Source organism: Protopterus annectens, chromosome 16.part0 (genome assembly GCF_019279795.1).
Source record: "Protopterus annectens isolate FY-2018-M chromosome 16.part0, PAN1.0, whole genome shotgun sequence".
NCBI lineage: Eukaryota > Metazoa > Chordata > Ceratodontiformes > Protopteridae > Protopterus > Protopterus annectens.
The window spans coordinates 471,727,683-471,752,207 of NC_056750.1; the positions used below are offsets into that span (position 1 = coordinate 471,727,683).

Below are 24,525 nucleotides of genomic sequence, written 5' to 3' on the forward strand. Positions count from 1 at the left end.
GGGTCTGTTTCTTTTGATCACATGCTGCATGCTATCAACATAAGCTTTGACACTGTGCCTTCTAGAGCTGCTCTCATTCATAAACATTTGTGTGCTTTTCTGTAAGCTCATACATCTGACAAATCTCAGTGACCTTATTCAAAGTTAAGTCACTGTCACGAAGCAAAAATCTTTCTCTCAGCATCATTTTTTATGATGCACACAAGTGTGTCTTTATCAACTCATCCCTCAAGTCACCAAATCTGCACATTTTAGCCGTATTTCTCAGATCAGTTATATATGCTACAAAAGTTTCACCAGGCTTTTGATCCCTTGTGTAAAATAAGTGCCTTTCTATCGTAACAATTGTCTGGGGGTTGCACAATTCTCTAAATTTAAGCACCCTAGGCCTATAGCCAGCCTTAGGCATAGGCCAACTAGGTGGCCACCTAGAGCGCCAGTCTAGCATGGGCACTTTTCCAGTAACCTGGATGGTGTAGATATTCCAGGATGGGGGCACTGGGTGGTGTGGGGGGGTGCTGTGGAGCTCTTGTGCCTAGGGCACCAGATGACCAAAGGCCACCCCTGACTGTGTCCTCCCTTGGCTCAGCTTGTACAACAATATGACAGTTTTTTGATCTCTCCTGTATAGATAGCAGGTACATACACAAATGAATGCTGTCTTTTTATGGCTTCTGACCCAGCTAAATTAAGTGGAATTAATGCTTTTGTATGGTCATCTTTATCAGAAAATGCAGCCTGTGTGAAAATGCCGTACCTCTACTCAAACACTCTCCAGTTCTCAGCAACATTACTGTCAAACACAACTGCAATGGGTTTTCAAAATCCATCTGTTCATGCTCACAAAAGTATACATACACACACTGAAAATACGGCCGTTGTAATTATCTACGAACAAACAGTGCTGTAAGTTTGTAACAACATTCAAATGCACAATAAACTTTAAAATGCTGTACTTTGCGAAATATGCTCTGTAATGGCTGTACTTTTGCAAAATAGGTTTACTGCAACACTGCACAAACATGCAAACACTTCATACACTTCTGATAACTTGATATCTTTGCTTAATACGAAATACATATGCTTTGTGAAAATGCAGTCATTTCCCCCCCTTTATTTATTTTTTTTTCGTTTTTTGCAATTTTGACTTTATTTCAAACATTTTCCGTAGTAATGCAAATATTTTTATCCATATCGTACATATTGGTTTATGCGAATATTTAGAACATTCTGTATGCCCCATTTCATATTATAAGAAAAGAATGCTGCTGAGCAAGTTTTTTAATACCTGAAATTCGTTTCTGACCTGATTTTTTGAAGTTTGCACATTTAGGAATGATCTACTCCTGTATATTCTACCAGGATCTATGCAAGTGCCTTAAATCATTTTAGCCAAGCTGTTTCTGACTCCATGGCACTTTGGTATGTCTCTTCTACCTCTGTGTCCTTTTAGATTTGCCACTTCTGATACCACATCGCTCGTTCATCTGTAATCCATATAACTAGAAGTCTTGGGGTGTCATTCAGATTTTTAATACATAAAAACACATCGGGATGGATAGCAGCATTATTAAATATGAACAAACTAGTTAAACGGAGCTTACATACATGCTTACAGCTCAATAGCCAAGTACAAAATGGCAGTCAGGCTCGCACATGCTCAGTATTTGCAAGCCCTTGCATAGGTTCTTAAAGGTGCGTGTGTGTGTGTATATATATATATATATATATATATATATATATATATATATATATATATATAATGTGTGTGTGTGTATGTATGTATGTATGTATATATATATATATATATATATATATATATATATATATATATATATATATATATATATACACACACACACATTGATCTACAGATATATATAGATAGATTCTATATGTATGTTGTCCGCATATGTCATTTAGCAAAAGTTTTACACCGAATGCCTTTCCTGATGTAACAGCATAATATTTCAAATTGTAATAGAAATGTCCTTCTGTGTAAGGTCAAGTAAATTCTTAATGACAAGAAGAAAAACACTCAATTGCCTCAAAATAGTGAAAACAAAAAATCAAATGAATAAAATCGCTATGATGGAACAAAAAGGACATCACATGATGCCTAAAACAAAGTGCTTTCGACCTTTCACAAAAGTCTTCATCAGAACAAATGTCACAAGAAACAAAACCATTATATTAGAACATCCCTAAATCAATTATGCAATAAAAACAACTAATACATTAAGCTAATGACATTTAAAAAGCCATTAACCTTTTAAAATCTCTAAAGGTTGTACATGTAAAAGTATTTATAAATGTACAGGTCTATGTTATGTGATCAAAACCTTAAGTTATCGAACACCTAAAGGTCGATCACTAAGTGTCGAACCCTTAAGATCGAAAATGGCCACACAGGGAAACAATGCCGTTGGCCAGTAAACAGAAATAAAGTGGGGGGGGGGGCTTGGCTCTCCACCCCCCTAACTAAATATACCAACTCTGAGAGCGCTGTACAGCAGAGAGAGAACAAATGCCACGTAACAGCCAAAAGACTCGTTTCCCTGTGTGGAAACGGCCGTTAGCAATTTTCAGACTTTGCATTTAGTGATTGACCTTTAGGTGTTCGATAACCTAAGGTTTCGATCACGTAATAGGGAACCTAAATGTACATATACCACTAATAAAAAAAAATTACATTTTTCATGGTGAAACCTCCTGAAGTTTTTCTAATTTTTACATTGTAAAGCATGTTTTGCTAAAGCATTATCTGTATTTTTAATTTTGATGGCATGTATATGCTCGTACATCCTCCTTTACGACTGCCTACTCGTTTTTCCTATGTAGAATGCATTACAGGATGAACACTTGTAGACCACATAGGTGGACTCAAGTGAACTTCCAGGTACCTGCCATATCTTTTTACTTCAAAAAACAGTCCTTCTATATATCTAAAGAAATTGCAGTTATAGCATTTAAATGTCCCTTTTACTCCCACTTCACTTCCATAGTTGTCCTTCTTCTCTAATAGGTTTTTAAAATTGTTTGCTCTTTTGTTAATAAAAGAAGGGTTAGACCTAGAACCAACTTTAAATCAGGGTTTGATTCCAAAGCAGTGATTTTAAAGTTGGTTCTAGGGTCTAAATTTGACTTCACTGTTCTAGATTGTGTTTGTGTACCATGTAACTTTACTTGGGCTAGAGAAGGAGAGTTGGATTTAGAGAGTTTAAGTGACAGTTATTATTTAATGCCTACAACACCCCTGGGTTAAATAACAGTGTGAATTATAAGGTAGTATTGCATAGGTGGTTTCACCATGAAAAATGTAAATTTTGTTTTATTAGTGGTATATGTACATTTATAAATATTTTTACATGTACAATCTTTACAGGTTTTCAAAAGTTAATGGCTTTTTAAATGTTCATTAGCTTAATTTATTAGTTTTTATTAGATAATTGATTTAGAGATGTTCTAATATAATGGTTTTGTTTTTGTCACCTTTGGTCAGAAAGTGTCCGCTCCTTGGCATAGAGGAATAAAGCCCCCGGTTCAGCAAACGTTACTCCAGGTCGAGTAATGGCTTGTGTTTGATGGATTTGACAGGAGAAGATGGCTGCACCCATCCTGACAAGGGGCAGGGTTTCCTGGCTGGCTCACTGATGGGCTAGGTCAAAGAGGCTTTGGCTGTAGCAGGTATCCCCTGCAGGAGGATGTGGAATGTGGCCAGTAAGGTGGTAGCCTTTACCTTCACCTGCGAAGGAATGAGCATGTCTGGAGCCCCAGGGCATTGCTGGTCCTTATGGTGATGCTGGTGCTCATGTTACCACCAGGAGTGGGATTAGGGCTATAACATGTGCTCCATGATGCCAGCATGGGTACAAATAACCCCTGTGGCTGACTGTGTGATGGCTTCCCTTGGGTAGCTCTTGTCTTTTAATTGTACTGGGTGTATATCCTTTTGTACAGGGGACTGAATAGCCAGAGCCTGGTCAGGGGATGGCTTACTTAGCACTGGCCATGTATTCCTTGTACAGGGATTGAATGGGCTGATCCTGGTCAGGGAATGACCCTAAGGGCAGATGGTTCTGCTGAACCACCTTTCCATGTATTCTAGAGTCTGAATAATGCTCTCCCAACATTCACCAGTACAGGGAACAAATGGGCTGAGCCTAGTCAGGAGATGGCTTGATGGTCTGCAGCCAGAGAGGCAAAAAGACCTAGAAAAACTATGTTTTTATTTCTCATGTGAGTTTGCGGTATGCTGTTTCCTAACTGTTCTCACCATATCACACCATTTTGAACAAAGGTGTAAAATGATTATACCCAACAATTAATGAATTAAAAAAATGCTTGTGTGTGTAATACATCATATATAATATAATATAATTATATGTAATCTCACACACACACACACACACACACACACACACACACACACAATATGTACTGGAAGACTGTCATGGTGAATGCACTCTGTGTATATACTCTTGATGTTCTTGGTTAATGCTCCTGACACTCCTGAAAATAGCAGCATTTAAAATAACCATCCACTATTAATATACTTTTTAAAGTCAATATTTTTCATCACTTTATATTCTGACATTTAGTGGTATTGGTTTACTTGCTATAGTTGTGTCAAGCAATTTATTTTTTGAGTCCCTGAAATGTCCTGTCTTTAACTTCACACTGCAGTCATAGTGCTCTGTTTTGTAGTCTGATATAGCTGGCAATTGTTTGACGACACACACTGTGTATTTGTCCTTTTTAAGCTGCATGTTCAGTACTTTTCATAGGTGTACTACCACACTACTTGTGTCATTTACATGGTTCATTAAAAACACACTACTGATTTTTGTAACTGAATTAATGGTAAAAGGAGATTTATTTCACCTTCTACCTATAGGATTGAAACTGCTTTGGTGGGTGCACTTGTCCCATACTATGAATGTGCATGATGATGTAGTCCAATTATGTATTCCTCTCCCTCTGAGTAAAAGAAGTGGTGGCAGCTGTTTTGATAAGTGGCTAATGGGCAGTGCAGTGGCTAATGTTGTCACCTCACTGCAAGAGGTTCTCTGGTTTGATTCTCTGCTGGGGGTGCCTTCCGTGCGGAGTCTGCATGTCTCCTTTGCATTTGTGTGGGTTTCCTCCCAGGTACTCCCGTTTCCTTCCACATTCCAAAGACCTGTATCTGGAGTGTTCCTCCCAGAGCCTCTGCTGAAAATAGGCTCTGTCCTAGTCTAACTTTCCTGGTGAACAAACCATAAATAATCCTTCTGAAATGGATCACAATGTATACGGTCTTGTATTTGCCTTCTGGATAACTCTAAGTGGCATCTGTTTTCATTGGTGTTAACTGGGCCAGTGATCATAAGTGCCCTTTTAAGCCTAGCCATGCATCCCAAATCTCTGACAAGTTCTCATGCCCTTTAAGTGTAAGCAGGGGCCTGGGCGAGAAACAATTTGCAGTCTGCCTGTGTCCATTAGAGACATATGTGCCAAATCAGGAATGAATTTACTGATGTCCTTCATGGATGCATCTGCAGTCATAACAAATGGGTTGTCCTGTCGTCAGGCAGCCCTTCGGTCGGCCGGATTCCAAAGTCTGGGTCCGGCTTCGGCTGATGTCGCACTTCACCCGACGTCATCTCTGCTGGTCTTCGGGTATAAAGGCATCAGCCGACGCCATTTTCCTCAGTCTTTCTTGCTGCGTGGCGCCCGAAGCAGAAGCTGTTCGCAAGTGCCGGTCGGTCAGATCCAGAGATTACTACTACCGAATACTACTTCGAAGACTTCTAAAAAGCTAAGTACCCGTTGGGGACTCTTTCTTGCCTCAGCCGATGTCAGAAAGTCAATAACTGTTTAACTTGTGGGAAACAAATACCTCATAAAGATTTCCACTCTTACTGTTTGCCTTGCTTAGGCCCAGACCACGACGTAGCAGCCTGTTCGGCCTGTGCTTCCTTCAACCGACGAACGCTTAGGCGTCGCTCGGAGTTTGCTGAACAGTTTTTCGGCTCAGATTTTGCGTACATTATGCCGTCGGATCCTCCGACTACCCAAATTGTTAAAAAAACGCAAAGAAAAAGACCGACACTCGCGGTCCGTGGTTTCAGCCGAAACCACGGTTAAGCAAGTCACAAGTGTCTCTGTTTCGGCCGAAACCGAGAAAACTGGTCAATCTTCAGCCGAATTCATAACTACTACTGAGGCTCCTGCTACCTTACCTGAATCAGCCTCAGAAATTTTGCCTACAACTGTGGTTCCTAGTGATTTATCAGACACCATCCCTTTGGATGTCTCTACCCCAGCACGTGGTGCTGCTAGGCCTCCTGCAGCCATGTCTATTAAGGCCTTTGCCAGGGCTAAAGCAGCCAAATCTGCTAAATCAGGGCCTGTTAAACCCCCCTCACTCAGGCCCACTTCTAGTTCACAAATGCTTACTCTGGCAGAAGATCTAATATCCTTAATTAGGGGATCCCAATCTCACCCAGACAGGGCCTCTCAGCCCCCAGAAAAGAGACCTAGGGCAGAGCCCCCCGAGCCTGTGTCCTCTGATGATTCTGCGGATGACTCAGACATTACAGACCAGCCAGAGGCTCCTTTCTCCAATTATGAAGATTCCGATGCTGAAGAGTCCATTCCAGCTGCCTCTCCACCAGAGGAATTCTCCTTTGGGGAAACCTTACATGCCATGAGAGAACAATTCCAATGGCAGGGACAAGATTTCTCAGATTCAAGAAAAAGGCTTAGGACTTTTCTGCACTTACCACAACATAGGCCCTTAGCTATACCTCCTGTCCTGTCTGTTGTGGACGATGCATTTAATGATGTCTGCACTGCACCTGATTCTTTACCTCCAGCCCCTGCCAAACCAGATAGATTTTACAGGGTGCCAGACACTCATCATCACCTATACAAGGCCCCACTTGCAGACCCCGAAACTATATCCCAGGGGGCTAAGGCAGTAGCCTCGACCACAGCAAAAAACCCTATTCCCTCTGAAAGGGAATCCAGGTCCTTAGAGAGATGAGGGAAAAAAGTCTACACCTCTGCTACTCTCTCAGCTAGAGCTTTAAACTGTCAGTTTCACATGATCCAATACCAAGAGTTCATGCTTGATCAGTTAATTAAAAAGCTGTCCTCTGATGAATCTTTAGATAAGAAATATGTATTAGAAATGGTGAATAACATCCAACAGGTTAGTAACCATTCCTTAAAATGTGGCTATGATGCACTGGAGGCTTCATTTAGATCAGCCATGACTGGCACAGTGATAAGAAGGCATGCATGGTTGAAAGAACAGGTCTTACCGGATCATGTTAAAGCAAAGCTATTGGATGCTCTTATGGATAAGGCCAGTCTATTTGGAGAACCTGCCCAGCAGGTAATGAAGAAAATGGAAGAAAAGGCAAAATCTGTACAAACAGTTAAAGATTTCTTACAGGTTCAGCCCCCAAGGTTTAGCAGGAACTGGCCTGCCAAAAATTGGTCCTTTCCTGACTCCACAAGATCACAAAGGGGCAGGAACAGACGCTCTAGGGGCAGAAATCAATCCAGAGGAGGTGCCTACAGAGGACGACAGTGGCAAGGCAATAACCGAGGCACAGACACAACCACTGCCACTGCAACAGGACAATCACAGTGACTTGGCTCTGACTACGCCTACCAGGGAGCAAATAGCAGCACCATTAGGCGGAAAGTTAGCCTTATTCTCAAAAAATTGGCACTATATCACAAAAGACAAGTGGATTTTGCAAACCATAGACCAAGGCTACCGGTTCCACTTCCACACTTTACCAGTAAAAAGAGGAATGCCAAACCTGCCTCCAAATCAAAAAATAGAAGCTCTGCACCACATAGCGGAATTAACAAAGATGAGAGCTGTGGAAAGAGTCCCAATAACAGAACAGGGCAAAGGATTCTACTCCAGACTCTTCCTAGTGCCAAGAAAAGAGAAAAAATGGAGACCTATTCTCGACCTGTCCATCTTAAACACATACATCATTGTCCCAAAATTCAAAATGCTGACCCTACAGCAACTCCTTCCCATGCTGGGCAAGGAGTGTTGGCTGGTAACTCTAGATCTCAAGGAGGCATACCTGCACGTTCCCATTCGACCAAATTGCAGAAGATACCTCAGATTTCTTGCAGGATCAGAGCATTATCAATTCTCAGCATTGCCCTTTGGCTTATCTACTGCGCCCAGAGTATTCACAAAATGCCTGGCATCAGTAATCGCTCACTGCAGAGTACAGGGAATCCAAATTTATCCATACCTGGACGACTGCCTGTTACAAGCGGACAACAAAAGCAAGCTGACAACAGATTTACAAAGGGTAATTTTACTTGCTACAAGCCCTGGGATACACAGTCAATTTACAAAAGTCAAGGCTGATACCATCCCAAACAAGAACTTTCTTGGTGAATTGGACACAGTAAAACAAATGGCATTCATAACTGCAGAAAAACAAAAAGAGCTCCCTCTTTTTACTTCTTGGCATTAACAAAGCAGAACAAACTAACAGCAAGAAAAGTTCTGCAGGCCTTGGGCTTCATGGCATCATGCATAATCTTGGTCCCACATGCCAGACTGCATATGAGAAAGTTACAGTGGTACCTAAAGAATTTATGGTCTCAACACAGGCACAGCTTAGAAACAGAAATACCACTAATTCCATGCTTAAAACAGGAGTTCCTATGGTGGGCTCAGGCATGCCAGTCAAACCCAGGCTTACCCTTCCACAACTTTCAAGCAAGCCAAACCATCACAACGGATGCCTCAGACCTAGGATGGGGGGCGTACATGCTGGACAAATGCGTACAAGGACTGTGGACTCAGGACCAGCTGCACCTGCACATAAACCAAAAAGAAATGCTGGCAGTAAAACTGGCAATCCTAAAATTCAGACCATTCCTCAAAGAAGGCCATTTGATGATAAGGACAGACAACACCACAGTCATGTGGTACATCAACAAACAGGGAGGCACTCATTCATACCCCCTATGCAGAATGACTTTGGACCTTTGAAATCTGGCTCTCAGCTACAACATCCAGTTACAGGCAATATTTGTACCGGGAAAAGAGAACACCCTAGCAGACATTTTAAGCAGAACCACCTCGGATGCTCATGAATAGATGCTACACCCGGACATCTTCAGGGCCATCACAAAGAAATGGGGAATGCCACAAATAGATCTATTCGCTTCCCCACTAAATCACCAGCTCAAAAAATTCTGCACAAGGACATTCCACCCACTTGCATGGAAGGTGGACTCTCTATCCTTCAGCTGGAAAGGCCTGACAGCATATGCATTTCCACCTCTTCCCTTGATGCACAAGGTACTACTGAAAATCAAAGAGGAACGTCCAAGGATAATTCTGATAGCTCGAACTGGCCAAGACAACACTGGTACCCATTGCTGAGGAGCATGTCTCGGGAGAAAATGTGGTCAATACCCCTGATGCCTCTGATGTTAACTCAGAACAACTACAACATCATACATCCAAACCTAAAAACCTTGCAACTGACTGCCTGGAACATCACATAGCAGTAACTAACCCAGACCTTTCCCAAAGGGTTAAAGACATTATCCTTGAAGCCCGCAGACCTTCAACAAGAAGGAACTATGCAGGAAAATGGAAAAGGTTCGTCATTTGGAGTACGGAAAGAGGAAAAGATGTGTCGAACATAGATATTGCTAACATTCTGGAGTACTTAGCAGAGCTTCTACATACAGGCCTGTCCTATTCCTCCATCAAGATACATGCATCAGCTATTTCAGCAGAATACAGCTTTGATGTTCCTGTCTTTTCACATCCTCTACTCAGGCAGTTCCTCAGAGGGATCAAGAATGTAAAACCTCCTAGGAAACCACCATTACCAGCATGGGACTTGAACTTTGTACTAGAAAAGTTGACACTCCCTCCGTTTGAACCAGCAGCAACAGCAGATCTACAACACCTGTCATGGAAAACTGCTTTCCTACTGGCTATTACTTTAGCAAGGAGGGTTTCGAACTACAGGCCTTAATGGCAGTGCAACCCTTCCTAATCTTCCATCAAGATAGGGTGTCCATGAGAACTAATCCTACATTTATGCCTAAGGTGGTATCCAGAGTGTCTTTAAACCAGGCAATCCACCTACCTACCTTCTTTTCCCAATCCACAAAACAGAGGTGAAAGAATGCTGCATACCTTGGATGTACATAGACAGTTATGCTACTACCTGGACAGAACCAAAGGTAACAGAAAAACTGACCAGCTCTTTGTAGCCTATGCAACAGGAAGGGAAGGAAAAGCAATTTCCAAACAGACAATCTCCAAATGGATAGGAAATTGCATAAGATTCTGTTACTCCTACCATGGAAAAAAAATTCCACAGAACATAAGACCTCATTCTACAAGGGCTACAGCCACTACCACAGCTTTCTTAAGAGGAGTGGCAACCAAGGACATTATTGAGGCTACTTGGACCTCCGTGCATACATTTGCCAAGCATTATAATTTACCTCTATATTCTAGATCCCGAGCAGGGTTTGCCACTGCTGTACTGCAAGGGATCCTGACTACACCATAATTTTTATTCCTCCTCCCCTAGTTGGCTATGGTATTCTACCCATTTGTTATGACTGCAGATGCATCCATGAAGGACATAGTACAGTTTTGTACCTACCATAAATGTAGATGTCCGAACTGGATAGCATCTGCAGTCAGGATTACCCTCCTCCTTCCCTCTGTGGTACTCCTAGGGTATTTACCCTCCTAATAGCTAGCTGGGGGGGGGGGTCTCTTATGGTGTATTTCTTTGTATATATGTACATACATGCTTATTTTTTGTATTTGCCTTCTACTACTTTGGAAACATTGGCATTTATCCAAAATTTAGCTTTCCAAGAGGGCAATTGGCATCTGGGGCAAGAAACACTGAGGAAAATGGCGTCAGCTGATGCCTTTATACCCGAAGACCAGCAGAGATGACGTCGGGTGAAGTGCGACATCAGCCGAAGCCGGACCCAGGCTTTGGAATCCGGCCGACCGAAGGGCTGCCTGACGACAGGACAACCCATTTGTTATGACTGCAGATGCTATCCAGTTCGGACATCTACATTTATGGTAGGTACAAAACTGTACTTTCCCCATCCAGTTGTCCAAGTTGGACTTTGAATTGAGTTAGGGAGAAACCTTGCTTCACATGGATGGGGGAGTCTATTCCAGAGACGCAGTAGTCTCTGGGAAATGTACCTTTCTCTGAGACGGCCCATACTCTGGAACAGGGTCCACATCCATGTGAAGCAGAGATCCTCCCTAATTGAGTTGAATATTGAACTTCATATCTTATTATACTGTTTATTTTAGCACCTATTTAAACCATTAAATGTGTTGCACATGCTTTTTTGAATATGTGGATTTTTAGTACTTCCAGGAAATTGGAATTGTATTCTATTATATTTGCTTGATGATAGGAGACCATAATCCTATCTAGCAGCAGAAGAATGATCCAAAGCAAGTTATTAGAGGGACCATAACTGGCCGAAGTCACATGAACTTTAAGCTGACAGACTTAAGTACTCCGAAGTGGTGGAAATAACTGTAATAGTCCATTCCTCCCAAATCAGTAAGGGGTGTACATCATAATAACCCTGGTGTAAATTTATGCTCTGTCCATTCAGTCGACACTATCCTTAAACGCAGACCTATATTTGTAATGTCTTCAGTAGGCTGGGAATAAATGGAGTTAGGAACCTATTCATCTAGTGAGTCATTAGTGTTTGTGTAAATTTCCATCCCAAGTAGTTTACACTTTTTAATTGTATTTAACATTTATACATCCCCTTCATGTCTGTCCCTCCCCTTTTCCCAGTTGTCTCGTATGGTGGTCCATCTTCACCATCTATTCTGTAGTCCATTCTACATCCTTCTTTGTGAAAGCATACTTTTGGAGAACTAGAGCGCTTTCATTCCCTGCAGTCTGTTGGTTTTGCCCCCTTCTCACCTCACTGTCTTTGCTTTTTAGTTTGACCTTTTAAACCTCCCTGATATGATCTTGCTCCCCATGTCTCTTGTGGTCTGAAGTCAAGTTGTAGTGAGAGTACAGATTTAAATGTGATTCATGTGCAAGGAAGCTTATTGGTTTTTATAACTGTGTATATAGCTTCATTGAAAAAAATGTCTCACTACTGTAATTGAGACATTGCGTCACATTATTCCATACAGTCCCATTTTCAATGTTCATCATTCAGCAATGGTTGAGTGATAGTAATCTGACATTAGAATGTGCAAAATTTACAAGGAAGACATTGTAAAGACATTACCATACATGTCCTTTATTCTTCTATTCTATATTGTTGACTGTGAAGGGCAACAGGGCTGCTACATTTTAGTGGTGTCTTAGAAAATAACACGTGGTTACAGGTTATAACTGCAGCTATGCAAAGTGCCTTGCATGTGGTAAAGTTGAACGCATAGTAAAGGCATGTAGGAAGGAACATCTTTAAGAAAGAAAATGTTAAGACCTGAAGAGATGCGACACATCATTTTTGCTTTCACAATGTTCATGGCAAGAATGCAAAGGAGATGTGGTGTGTCAGGACAAGCAGTACCCACTTATCGGACACTATGCCTTGCAACCACCTGAGCTGTCAAGGTCTTCAACAGGATCCTTTTTGTACCTCTACATCCCACTCACAATATTTGTGAACTTGTACTGCAAAGAGGCATCTGATATGTATTCTCAAGATGCTGTGAGTGCACTCTTGCGATTCCTGGGTTTATCCAGTCACTGCCGTGGCCCATCTCATCATCGAGAGGTAAGCCGTTAATAGCTCGGCGTCTCTCTGTCTCTCTCTCTCTCTCTCTCTCTCTCTCTCTCTCTCTCTCCATCCACAGTGTACAGAACATATGCCATCATGTCTGCCTCTAAAATAAATATATCATACTGGATCATAGCAGATTACTAGGCTATCAACCCAGAGGTCATTTTTAAGCCTAGCCATTTCATCTCAATGTAATACCATGAAAATGCTAGTCAGTACGCAAGACTGCATTTAGTGATGACTGCTCACATCCAGGAGGTTTGTGGGTGCTATCCCCATTAAGAATTTACAGTGCCTCATCCACTTGCCCAGGTTTCTTTTGAACAATGTCATAGAAGTGCTCTGTTCACATGAATTGGTAGCCTGTTGCAGGTGTTTTCTATGGAACATGCCAGCCAAATGGGGAAAGTAACCTTTCCCTCACAGTAAGTTGTTGCAGAGTCTGGGTGAGCTTTTCCAGTAAAGCCAAGAATCAAACTTTGTTCAATGTGTCTGTAAGGTTAGTAACTTAACCATTATACCAATCCGTTAAATTTGACCTGTATATACAAAACTGCATAGGGAAAACTCATCAAAAAGTATGGATGCTTTGTAGAGCCAAAAACACTCCCGTATGCAGCAAAAGCTACACTTGCCACTACTTGTCTCCTCCCCACACTTCTTTATGGTGCTCCCATCCTTATTAACCTTCAGGTATCACACAAATCAAAACTTGAACAATGCTATAACAAATTTGCTAAACTTGCAGCAAATACTCCTTTCAGCACCCACCACTGTATAGCACTAAAAAGCCTAAATTGGTTAGACCTTCCAATCAACTAACATATACACACCTTGCTAACTACAAAATTATCCAGAATCCATCTGCTTGTCCAGCACTAAATAACAACAATTTACACAGCTATGTTCCCAGTCGATCATTACAATCCAATGATAACAAACCTATCAATTTTGCTGGGCATTGACTGTACTAGTACCATGTTGCTAAGGCCTGGAGCCCCTTATCCCAGTCTATAAGGTCAATACCTTCCCATCCTTCAAAACAGTTCTAAAAGACTTCCTAGCCAAAAGCTGGCTCTCTTCTTGCTCAAAGTCAGGAAATACTATATCCCTAAATGTGAACAAATACCTATTTATACCTTACATTTCCTTACTCTCACTTCTATCATAGGAGGTTGTTAGGCTGTTGCCCCTGAGGCCCCTTATAAGCCTAGCCTAGAGTTTAACCCATGTTTAGATAAGTCTGCACTCGATGCCCCTGTCCAGGAGGGACACTGGTGGAATCCTAGGGGTGTATTTTCAGTTTCCCATTCAGTTGTCCAGGTTGAGCTTAAAAAGGGGTAAAGAGGTACTAAGTTTAACGTGAAGAGATGGACAAATCTCTGGGACAGAAATTTGTCCCACCAACAAGTCCTGTTGATGTCACAGACCAGGTTGAGGCCACATGTGGGTTACTCGAGTGGAGCTTGACTTGTGGATATGCAGCAAGTCCCATCAAGGAGGGGTCCATGATCATCTTGTATGCCAGACAGAGGTCACCTTTGAGGAGTCTGTATGAAACTGAGTAGAGGGATAGCTTTTAGCCTATCTGTGCATGTTAGATGTTTGAGGCCCTGGATTCTTCTGGTGAGGAAACTCTGTGGTCTCTCCAGCTGCTGCATGTGCTTTGTGAGGTACATGCCAAAAGGGGTGTTGCACTCAATAATGGACCTTCTAAAGGAAGAATAGACCTTCTAAAGGAAGAATACAGAGATATTATCTTGTTGTCCCTGGATGAGATACCCTTACTTATGAGGTAGGCCATGTAGAAGGCTTTCCGTACAATGGAAGCAACATGGTGGTCAAAAGTCAGGTTGCTATCAACCTGGGTGCACAAATCCTTCACGATTGATTGCGTGTTTAGGACATTGTTGTTAATGTGATAATTTGTGTGGACGTCACTCTCCCCAAAGGGGGTGGTGATGCATTTTTTTGGTATTCAGTTTGTGGTCATGTTTCTGGCACCAGTCATTTGTCTGAGTGAGACCCTCTTGGAGGATGTTCACATCACTAGGGGAATTGATGAAAGCACTTTGCTTGCAGTCATCTGCAAACTTGGTAAGCCATAGCCCGCTGGTTTTTGCCTGCATCTCAGAAAAGTATATCCCAAATAACAGAGGCCACAAGACGGAACCCTGTGGTATGCCTCTTGTTACGGGTCTACTGCTTGAGGTGGCTTTCCCTATTTGACTAGATGGGTTCTATCCGTGAGCCAGTTTGCTATCAATGTGGTAACATATGGACTGAGGCCTAGATGAGAATTATGCTCGAGTGGGGAATAGTGTCAAAGGCTTTGGCCAGGTCAAGGTAGGTGGTGTGCACCGTCTTCCTGTCCATGGCTTTGGTGAGTGTCTCAAAGAAGTCTACTAAATTTAACAGACATGATCTCCCATTGATGAAGCCTAACTGTGTGTGTGGGATTGAGTGTTTGGAGGTTGCCAATGTCCTTTCTTGATGAGGTCCATGATAATCCGTTCCATGGCCTTGCAGATCAGACTAGTTGGGCTGATGGGTCTATAGTTTCCTGGATCGGTGGATGCTCCACCTTTTATGCAAATGGATGACAGTGGCGGTCTTCCACTCAGCTGGAACAAAGCCAGTACTCGGGACATTTGTGTTCTGACATGAGTAGTTTTTCCATTTTATGTTTGGGTAGTAAGTTAGTCGCCCAGGATCAGGGTAAAGGTTTGAATCGTGATGGATTCAAACGGGTCCAGATAGGTGGAAAGGGCATCTTGAGTCAAATTTGGGGGCCGGTAGCTAGCTATGGTTTGAATAGGAGTCTTGTCAATGGTTAACTGCAACTGGGGTGTCTCCTGTGCATCATCATTCTCTCCCCTGGCTTTCTCTCTAAGTATACCATAAGCATGCTCTTCTCTCACTTAGTATAATACAAACAGAAGCTGCAGTACGAACTTACCTTTAATCTCTCTATAAAACTGGCTAAAAATGTCTTGCCTCTTAAATCCTCATCACATAGCTTATATCTGTTCTTACATATAATATGAAAACCATTAATTTAGTATCATTATTTAAACTTTAAAAATAATAAACCACTACAGACTGTAAAATTATTTTTCTTAAAATGTTTTGTAATACTTTGGAGCTTTTCTCCTCAGGCCTCCTATCCAGTCGGACTATAAAAATTTATATGTATGTATTTGCGCATCCATTCCATGTATATAGAATATATCCCATCCTCTCTTGCTTGCTGTCTTTCTCCTTTCATCCACGTGTACATATGTGCCGTCAGATGACATGACTGTGGAGCTGATCATGGACCTTTTGGTCCAAGGTACTGTGATACAAAGTGCATTTATGAGACCTTGTTTTCAGTCATGACTTTCAATATGGACAAACAATAAGATGCATTAAAGTCCAATAAAAATTCACTGTTCAGGTTATGATCAGGCAAATGCCAATTGCAAACCTGAGTTGGCCCCCTTCTGCTGTTTCCGGTACTCAAGTGAGCATTAAAATCTCATGGTAAAACTGCAAAGCTGTTGACAGTGCTAACAAAGCCTCTGAGAGGGCTGAATACTTTGAATAGCTGCTGGTGCATATGCAGAAAAAGCATGCATATTTATTATTGTGGTGGAGGGAGATCTAAGCACCCCTGTGATCCTTTATACTTGTTTTGTCTGACGTTTTGTGCTTGTGGCAGAGTCCTCCTTGGCAAATTGATCAAAGAGGAGGGCCAGACAAAAATGTTCCCCAAATGTGAATTTTTATGTCCATGTTCCTTTAGTGAATAAGAGAATTTCAGCTGCAGCAGGGAACCTGACACACAGCCCAAGAGCAGTCATAGGGAATATTTTTTTTGGCAAGCACCCTTTGACTGGATGACTCCCATAGTCCAAGCACGTTTAGTGCAGAAAACTTACATGGGCTTATCGCCCCCTCTAAGAGAGGTGGGAGGGTCAGGTGCATTACTAGTCGAGTAGTACGGATTATGATTGATCAAACCTTGAAAAGAAACTTCCTCTTAGGACAGGGCATGTCTTCTCCCTATGAAGAAGAGCCATAGTTGTACAGGAGCTTAAAGGGCAGCTAGATGTAGTTGATCTTAACTCTGTACACACGGCATCCTTTTTGGGACCAAGCTTCTCCATTTGGAATGCATGTCCTCTGCTGTGGCACTGGTCTTTGTGGAGGACCCAAGTTAGTGTGGGAATGTGACACTTAAGTGCTCAGCTTTGCAACACAAAGTGAAAGAGCCCCCCCCCATCCCCTTATGTGGGAGGCAAGCCCTCCACACCCCCTGAACTTGTATAAACCGACTCTGAGATTGCTGTACCTTGGAGAAAGGGGAATAGACAAATGGCATCTCAGACTTTGTATATGTAAGTCTGTTCCTTTAGCCACTCGCTCATTTCAGGAGTCTCTTTAGCAGGTCCTGACATTTCAAATGGTTTCCTTGTGGATACTCCTAAGCTTCAGCTTAGTGCATTACAGTTTTGCCAGTGGAAAAATGTGTACAACTTCAAACTTTTGTATTTGCAAAAGTAAAACTTGTCAGGAATTTCCCTATATTTTTTCTATTTTTGTTTGGGTGGTAGTCCATGCTTTTTTGAGTGTGCCTGATTCTAGATTTGGGAACTAGGATGATAAAATGTATAATGTGTCTCCGAGGTGAAAAAACTTTAGATGTTAATGCATACTTTTTGCCCAAATCACCCTGCAGAGATGTATACAAACTGCTCATTTTTTTTTTCAATAATTCTTTATTCTTTTCCAAATGTTAATACAATACTACAACATGTTTACAATATATACATGAATGCTTCCAACAGTTGCATAGAGTCCTTATACAGAAATATATACTTCTAAATAGGTATTGCAGAAAAATAAAATAAAAATCTAGTATCAATATAAGGCTTATCTATAGTAAACTCCATAATTAGTCTGTACTTCCCGGAGAAAAGTGGATTGGAACCTTAAGCTAAGACTATGTTAAAGATTTGCTCCCATATTTTTGTATTATTTACACTTTTCTTATGATCATTAATTAGTAATTTGTGTGCTAAGATATGTTTTATCGCTATACTCTTGAAGTTTTCCCATGAAGTCTGGGATGAATTCAACCAATTTGTAGCTATATACAGCTTCATTAACAAAAAAATATTTACGAGTATGATCCTTTGGGATCTATCCAAATTAATTGGCGGAATATGCAGAATCATAAACTCCCAAGAAAGTGTAGACTGTTGATATCTCATTTTTTGTAGTTGGAATTTTAAAGAATTCCAGAGTTTAGAAATACATTTACAACTCCAGAACATGTGTAAAAGGTCAGCCGTTTGATCTATACGATATGGGCATTTAGGTGAATTTTTTGAGTTAAATTTATGTAAAGTGAGACGTGTATAATACGCATTCATCAACCGAGTAAATAATAACTTTTGAAGGGACACTGATTTTAAGGTTAAGTTAATTGCTCTCACTATTTTACTATCTTCAATCGTTAACAGTTTCTCCTTACAATAACCAAATACTTTTATCCAGATACTGGATTTCACATCTTTCATCAAACTGTATGAGGCTGTTATATATTTACATTCCTGTGTTAAGGTTTGCCATACGTTTAGGCAAATGTTTAAATCTTCTTCTTTAATTTTGAAATTCCTATTACTAAAATAGCTTATTGAGAAGTCCTTTAACTGTCTCATTATAATTAAATACGAGTTAGGGAGATTCATCTCTCTTAGCATGTCATGTATTGAGATACCTAGAAAGGGATATAAATCAAGTATGGTTAAGTCACTTATAAGTGGGAATTTCTTAAGGTCCATCAACGGATTACCAAATTTCAAATTCGGGTTCTTATGAAATGGTTGAAAAATCATCATATATTGTAAGAAATTTAGTGAGTTAAACAGATTTTGTACCGATATTATATATATTCTGATATGTTCCATCAAAGCGTACATTTTAAGGGTATCTTTATTTAAAAAAAGGTAATGCCTTACAATTAATGCCCAGTCCAGCAACATGTTTATGATTCAGAATCAACCACTTAGGTTCAATTCTAAATGGGCACCTATCAAAGTTAACTACTCTTAGAATTCTATTAGCATTTATTATTAAATAATATGTTTCAAAATTCAGTAGTTCTAACCCACCCCTGTTTTTTGGAGTCATCAGTTTATCATAAGATATCCTAACTTTTCTAGGTTCCCATACAAATCTAGCTAATTCCGTATGAAGTTGTTTGAAGAATTTCTTAGAAATTTGAACTTGAGTAGCTCTAAAGATATATAATATTCTGGGAAGTATGTTCATTTTAATAATTGAGGTCTTTGCCATTATTGGTAATATCAGATTATTCCATATTTTTAAATCGGAGACTATCTGCTCCCAAATTCACTTAACATTATTTACGTAAAAGTCTCTATTATCGGTTGAAAAAACAACCCCTAAATATTTTATTTTTTCTTCAGATTTTACCTGACCTACCAATGGTAAAAGCGAGAAGGGTGTAGACGTCTTTAATGGGAATACCTTGGTTTTTTTTTTTTTTTAATTTATTTTGTAATTGGATATTTTTGCAAAATCTTCCACAGCTTTTAATATTTTCTTAATATCTGAAACAGGTGTCGTGCAGTAAATATTTAAATCGTCCGCAAAAGTAGCCATGGAAATTTTCGTACCATAAATTATTGGAGCATTGTGATAAATATTTTGTTTGATATGTAGAAATAATGGTTCTAAATATAGATTGAATAATATAGGAGATAACTGACATCCTTGGCGGGTACCATTCTTAATTTGAATTCTTTTTGAGAGATTCCTATTAATAACTAGATTTGTATAGGGGTTATTATATAGTTTTTTTAAAGTTAAAATGAATTCTTGAGGTATATTAAAACATGCTAAAATATCAAACAAACATTCTAAGTTCACTCTATCAAAAGCTTTTTGCGCGTCAATTATGAGTGCATAAGCATTAAAGTTCCTGTGAGTGGCATAAGAAATCAGTGTATGGAGTGATAATGTATTATCTGTAGTTTGTCTGCCATTTATAAAACTGGCTTGTTCTTCTGATATTATCAGGTTAATTACCTTCTTCAATCTGTTAGCCAAAATCGATGTCATAATTTTCGTGTCTATATTCAAAAGTGAAATAGGTCTATAGTTATCCGGATTTTGTAAATCAGCATTCTCTTTCGGTATAAGAATAGTTTTTGAAGCATTAAAGTGCAGGTCATTAATTTTATTGTTAGTTATATAGTTAAATACCTGTGGAAGTATTTTCCCCAATATATCACTAAAAGTTTTATAAAATTCTGTGGTCAAACCATCCGGTCCCAGAGCTTTATATGGCTTCAACTTCTTAATTGCATCAGTTATCTCCTCTGAAGAAATTGGTTTAACTAAGTTCATAACGAACTGCTCATTTTTAACAAAGCCATTTAACAAAGAAGAATAAAAGTTGTTGACATATTTGAGAATCTTGTTTATGCAGTGGGAAATAGTAAGGTGCATCTCTGGGGCATTTCACATCTTCTCACTCCTTAAATTAATTTAATTTAAAGTCAAAAGTTAGCACCACTCCAAGCATTTGTAGCATTTTTTATTTACCAATGCTCTTTTTGTAGTTTCAGTAGAAATTGCAGAAGGGTCACAGCAGCTAATAAACTAAATTCTGTTTTTGCAAACATAATGCACTTGTAGCACATGGAGCTCTATGATTATACTTTGATATCTGTAAAAAAAAAAAAAAAGGTAAAGTGTCACTAATCAGTCACACATTTACCACTGTTCACCACCAAATGACAGCAGAAGCATAAAAAACAGATTCAGTTTCTGCTTGCTGTCTGTACTGATAACATGACTTTTTTACAAACTTGGAAAGTAGCTAGAATAAAGTGTCTTTCGGCTTTTCCTGGTTAGGGGTCACCACAGCGAATGATTGGCAGTGGATTTTTACGGTGCCGAGTTGCCAGCCCAATGCTCAACCTTCAAAGAAGGCACACCCATTCACGCACGCACCTACCTGCATGTCTTTAAATGTCACTCGACCGTAGGTAGGACATGCAGACTCCACACAGAAGGTGCTCCAGCTGAGAATCGAAAGGGAGAACCTCTTGCTGTGAGGCGACAATGCTAACTGCTGCACCACTGCAGCATGTTTTGGAAAGTAGCTAGAATAATGGGCTGTATGTGAGCCTGCATTTTCTGCTGAATATAAAGTTTGAAACTCAAATGTATGTCATTTAGTGAGTTCAGTCTTCAGATATTTGTCAGAAATTCAAAGATTTTGAGGAACAGTCTAAGCAATGAGGTAAAAATCTGGACATTCTGCAAAAATATGGACACTTTTTTAGAGGTAAAGTAAGGTGAGTATAAACTTGATTGTGTTTACACTGGGTTGCCAAGTGCTGTATGGCTTTGAAAGCTGGCAAACACTTCTTTTTCTTTTTTCAGTACCAGTAGTATAGCATATGTGTATGCAAACCAACAAAAAAAGACAAGGTCTCCAATCATAACCTCCAGTTCAGTGTATTCCTCTCACAGATGTTAACCTTTCTGTTCTCTTAAATTTTTATTTTTTTTTTTCATCTTTAACACATAATAAATCAGTTTGATCAGCAACCTGTTCTTAATCCTTTTATTTGGTAACTTGTTCCTAGAGAGATTTTCTGTGCACAGCAAGGGAAAGTGGTGCAGTGTCGGGCACATAGTTGGGGGAAACAAACGTTTTTGTATCAGAAGCCGTGTCATACTTTTCACTGCTAGCATTTTTTTTTAAACCATTTGCTAGCTGACAGTAGCCATGTAAGACACGCACACAAGCGTCATCCATTTTTTTTCTTTTGTGGTCATAATTGCAATATTTTGAATACTGAGTTTCATTGCCAATCAGTCTGCTGAAGAGCATTCTGTTAAGACTGACTGATTCTTTGACATCATATAAACATAGCATTGCTATAAGTCCCCCCCGGGGCCCACCCCCTTTATGCAGTTACAGGTTCTGTGGCCCCCTGCAGCTCCTAATTGTTTTGAATTCTGGGATTGTCAGTCCTCTGAAAGATAGTAAAATCCCAAAAGTTTAAAATTTGTTGAAGAAACTTTGTCAAACATTATTGACTGGCTCAGCACAGAAATGACTCCTCCTTCCCAATGGGTCACTGTGTAAATATTTCTGAATTATTTTTACCTTGAATATTGTTTCTAATCTATAACCAGATGGCACATGAGTGGTACTGTATTACAGCAGTGCATCATTACTGCTCTATAGCCTAGCAACAGTCTGCCTCTTGTCTTTTATCTTCTTTTAGAAGGTTTACAGAGTATGTCTGTTCACCTTGCGCTGTGTTTTGTTTGCTGTCCCCAGTTTCCATTGCTGCTGTGTATCCTAACTTTTACATTGGCTGCTTTACTTTAATATTTGTACAGTGATGTCCTCCCCCTGCAGCTTTGCAAGCCTTTTAACATTCTGTTTCCTACAGCCATGAATGACCATATAAAAGGCTGTTGCATGTCCATTAATGAAACAGAAGTGAAATGATTTTCTTTTCTGATCAAAAGACCTCCTCTCTGGCATGATTTATGCTTTTGTGATTTAAGGAACTTGTATAAATTTGTTTAACTGTAAATAATTTTGAAAGTTTTTAGGTGGATAGTTTGGCATCACCTAAAATCAGCTGAATACTTAGTCTAAAAAATGTAGCTTCTTTAAAATTATCTTCTTCATGGCGGCCTTCCTTGCACTTAATTGGTCTTTCATGTTCTCTCTTTTCTGCATTCCCCTACAGCTTAATGAAAGGTGTGTGTGTGTGTGTGTGTGTGTGTGTGTGTATAATTAATATATATATGGTTCCCCTTCATAATATCGAATTATTGAATGCTCGAAATTCAGTAACTCGAAATTATAAAGTCTAACCAACAAAAATACCTAAACCCACAAGCACGAAAACAAAAAAAGCCCAAACACACACACCACACAACACGCATACCATACAACCCACGTAACATACACTACATGTATGCAGGGGGGCAAACCCCCCTACTTATATAGTCCAACTCCAAGATCGCACTAATACAGAAAAAAAAAAAAAAAACACCACACAGACATTTTAAACTGCCTCGCACACAAACACATCACACATACATAGACACATCCAACACTCACATGTTGTATGTATGTTATTTATATTTATATATATATATATATATATATATATATATATATATATATATATAAAATATACACTCCCACCTCCCTACTCTAACCCACACGCACAACTTACAAAACACACACATATACTCACTTGCCTTCACTTCTGTTAAACATCCCAACTCGCACACTTCCTGTAGCTGACATGCATAAGCACGAATTTGAGATATTTGAATTCGCTGTTATGCAGATTCGCGCTTCTGCATTTTCAATTTTACAGTCTGGAGTTACTGAATTTCGAGCATTCGGTAATTCGGGTTTATGAAGGGAAACTATATATATATATATATATATATATATATATATATATATATATATATATACACACACACACATACGTATGTACATACATATGTTACAAGGGTATGTGATAACCCTTGTTAATGTCATTGAGCTGTATTGCATTTCATGCTACCACAGTGCTGTGCTCAAAAGTGTTTTTGCTGCAAGTGTTAGTCCTCATTCTAATTTGAAGTTTTATGTGTTTATAGTTAAGAAACGAGACTCTTGGAGGAATTTCTAAGGTAGTATCTGTAAGACAGACCTGCTTTAAGAAAAATTTTTTCCACAGAGTACCTTTCTTTAAGGGGAGATATTATTTGCATTCTCACTAACTTTTTTTTTACTTTGAAAACTGATAACGTCATTGTGTTTTATTCTTTTTTTTACTTTCAGTATGTTGGGAGTTTGGATGTACCAAGGCCAAATAGCCGTGTGGAGATTGTAGCTGCTATGAGAAGGATCAGAGTAAGTCTTGCATTTTGTTAAGACTGTCAGTTTCTCGCCTACCAGTAACATCAATGTAACATGACGTTTTGAACAAAGTTTGCTACTTTAGAATGCAACTTTGTTACAGGCAGGTATTGTGTACCAGATGTATACTAGACTGTTTGCTACTTGGTTACTTTTCATTTCCTGTTTATATTTCTGCCGAAAACCTCATTCTAGTGTGCAGATATAGATATATTTACAGATTTTGTAGAAACTCTTCACTTATCAGAGTTCTGGAAATGTCCATATTGTCTGTACCAGGAAATTACTGGTCTGAGTACAGTACTAAAACAAACCATGAAGGAGGCAGAAAGTAATTGGGCGAATTTTTTTTTTTTTTTTTTCTTTTACTACTTAATTGTGTATTAAATGTTGAAGGCACTACTGTGGTAAAACTGAATTAAAAAAAAAATGTACTATTAAAAGTGGTAAATAAATTACTGCAATCGATGCACCCTTTTTAAGAAAGATAAAACTTCAGTCATTGAACTACTGAATTAAGGGTCTGTTTTTGGATGTCCTGTATAGAGATGTCTTTCCTCAGAATGTGTTCTGGGAAATGGTACATTAAAACACAGACAGTTTTGGAAACTGTACATTAGAACACACAGTCTTTGTTTATATTAATTGCTCTGTTGAGATCTGTCTGGAAGCTGCAGTTTGCTTATATGAATTGTCTAGTGGCCTTATTGCATGAATGAAGCTTAAATGTGGAGGTGATTATG

General features: G+C 39.6%; 1 protein-coding gene across 1 annotated transcript in view; it reads left to right on the forward strand.

Annotated features, from left to right (window-relative positions):
- Window positions 1-24,525, forward strand: part of LOC122790910 (carboxyl-terminal PDZ ligand of neuronal nitric oxide synthase protein-like) — a gene marked incomplete in the record, with an annotated part of 1,500,930 nt that overhangs the window by 64,152 nt on the left and 1,412,253 nt on the right. The window contains 1 exon segment of the mRNA XM_044058594.1: window positions 23,705-23,776. Coding sequence (XP_043914529.1) covers window positions 23,705-23,776 — 72 coding nt within the window.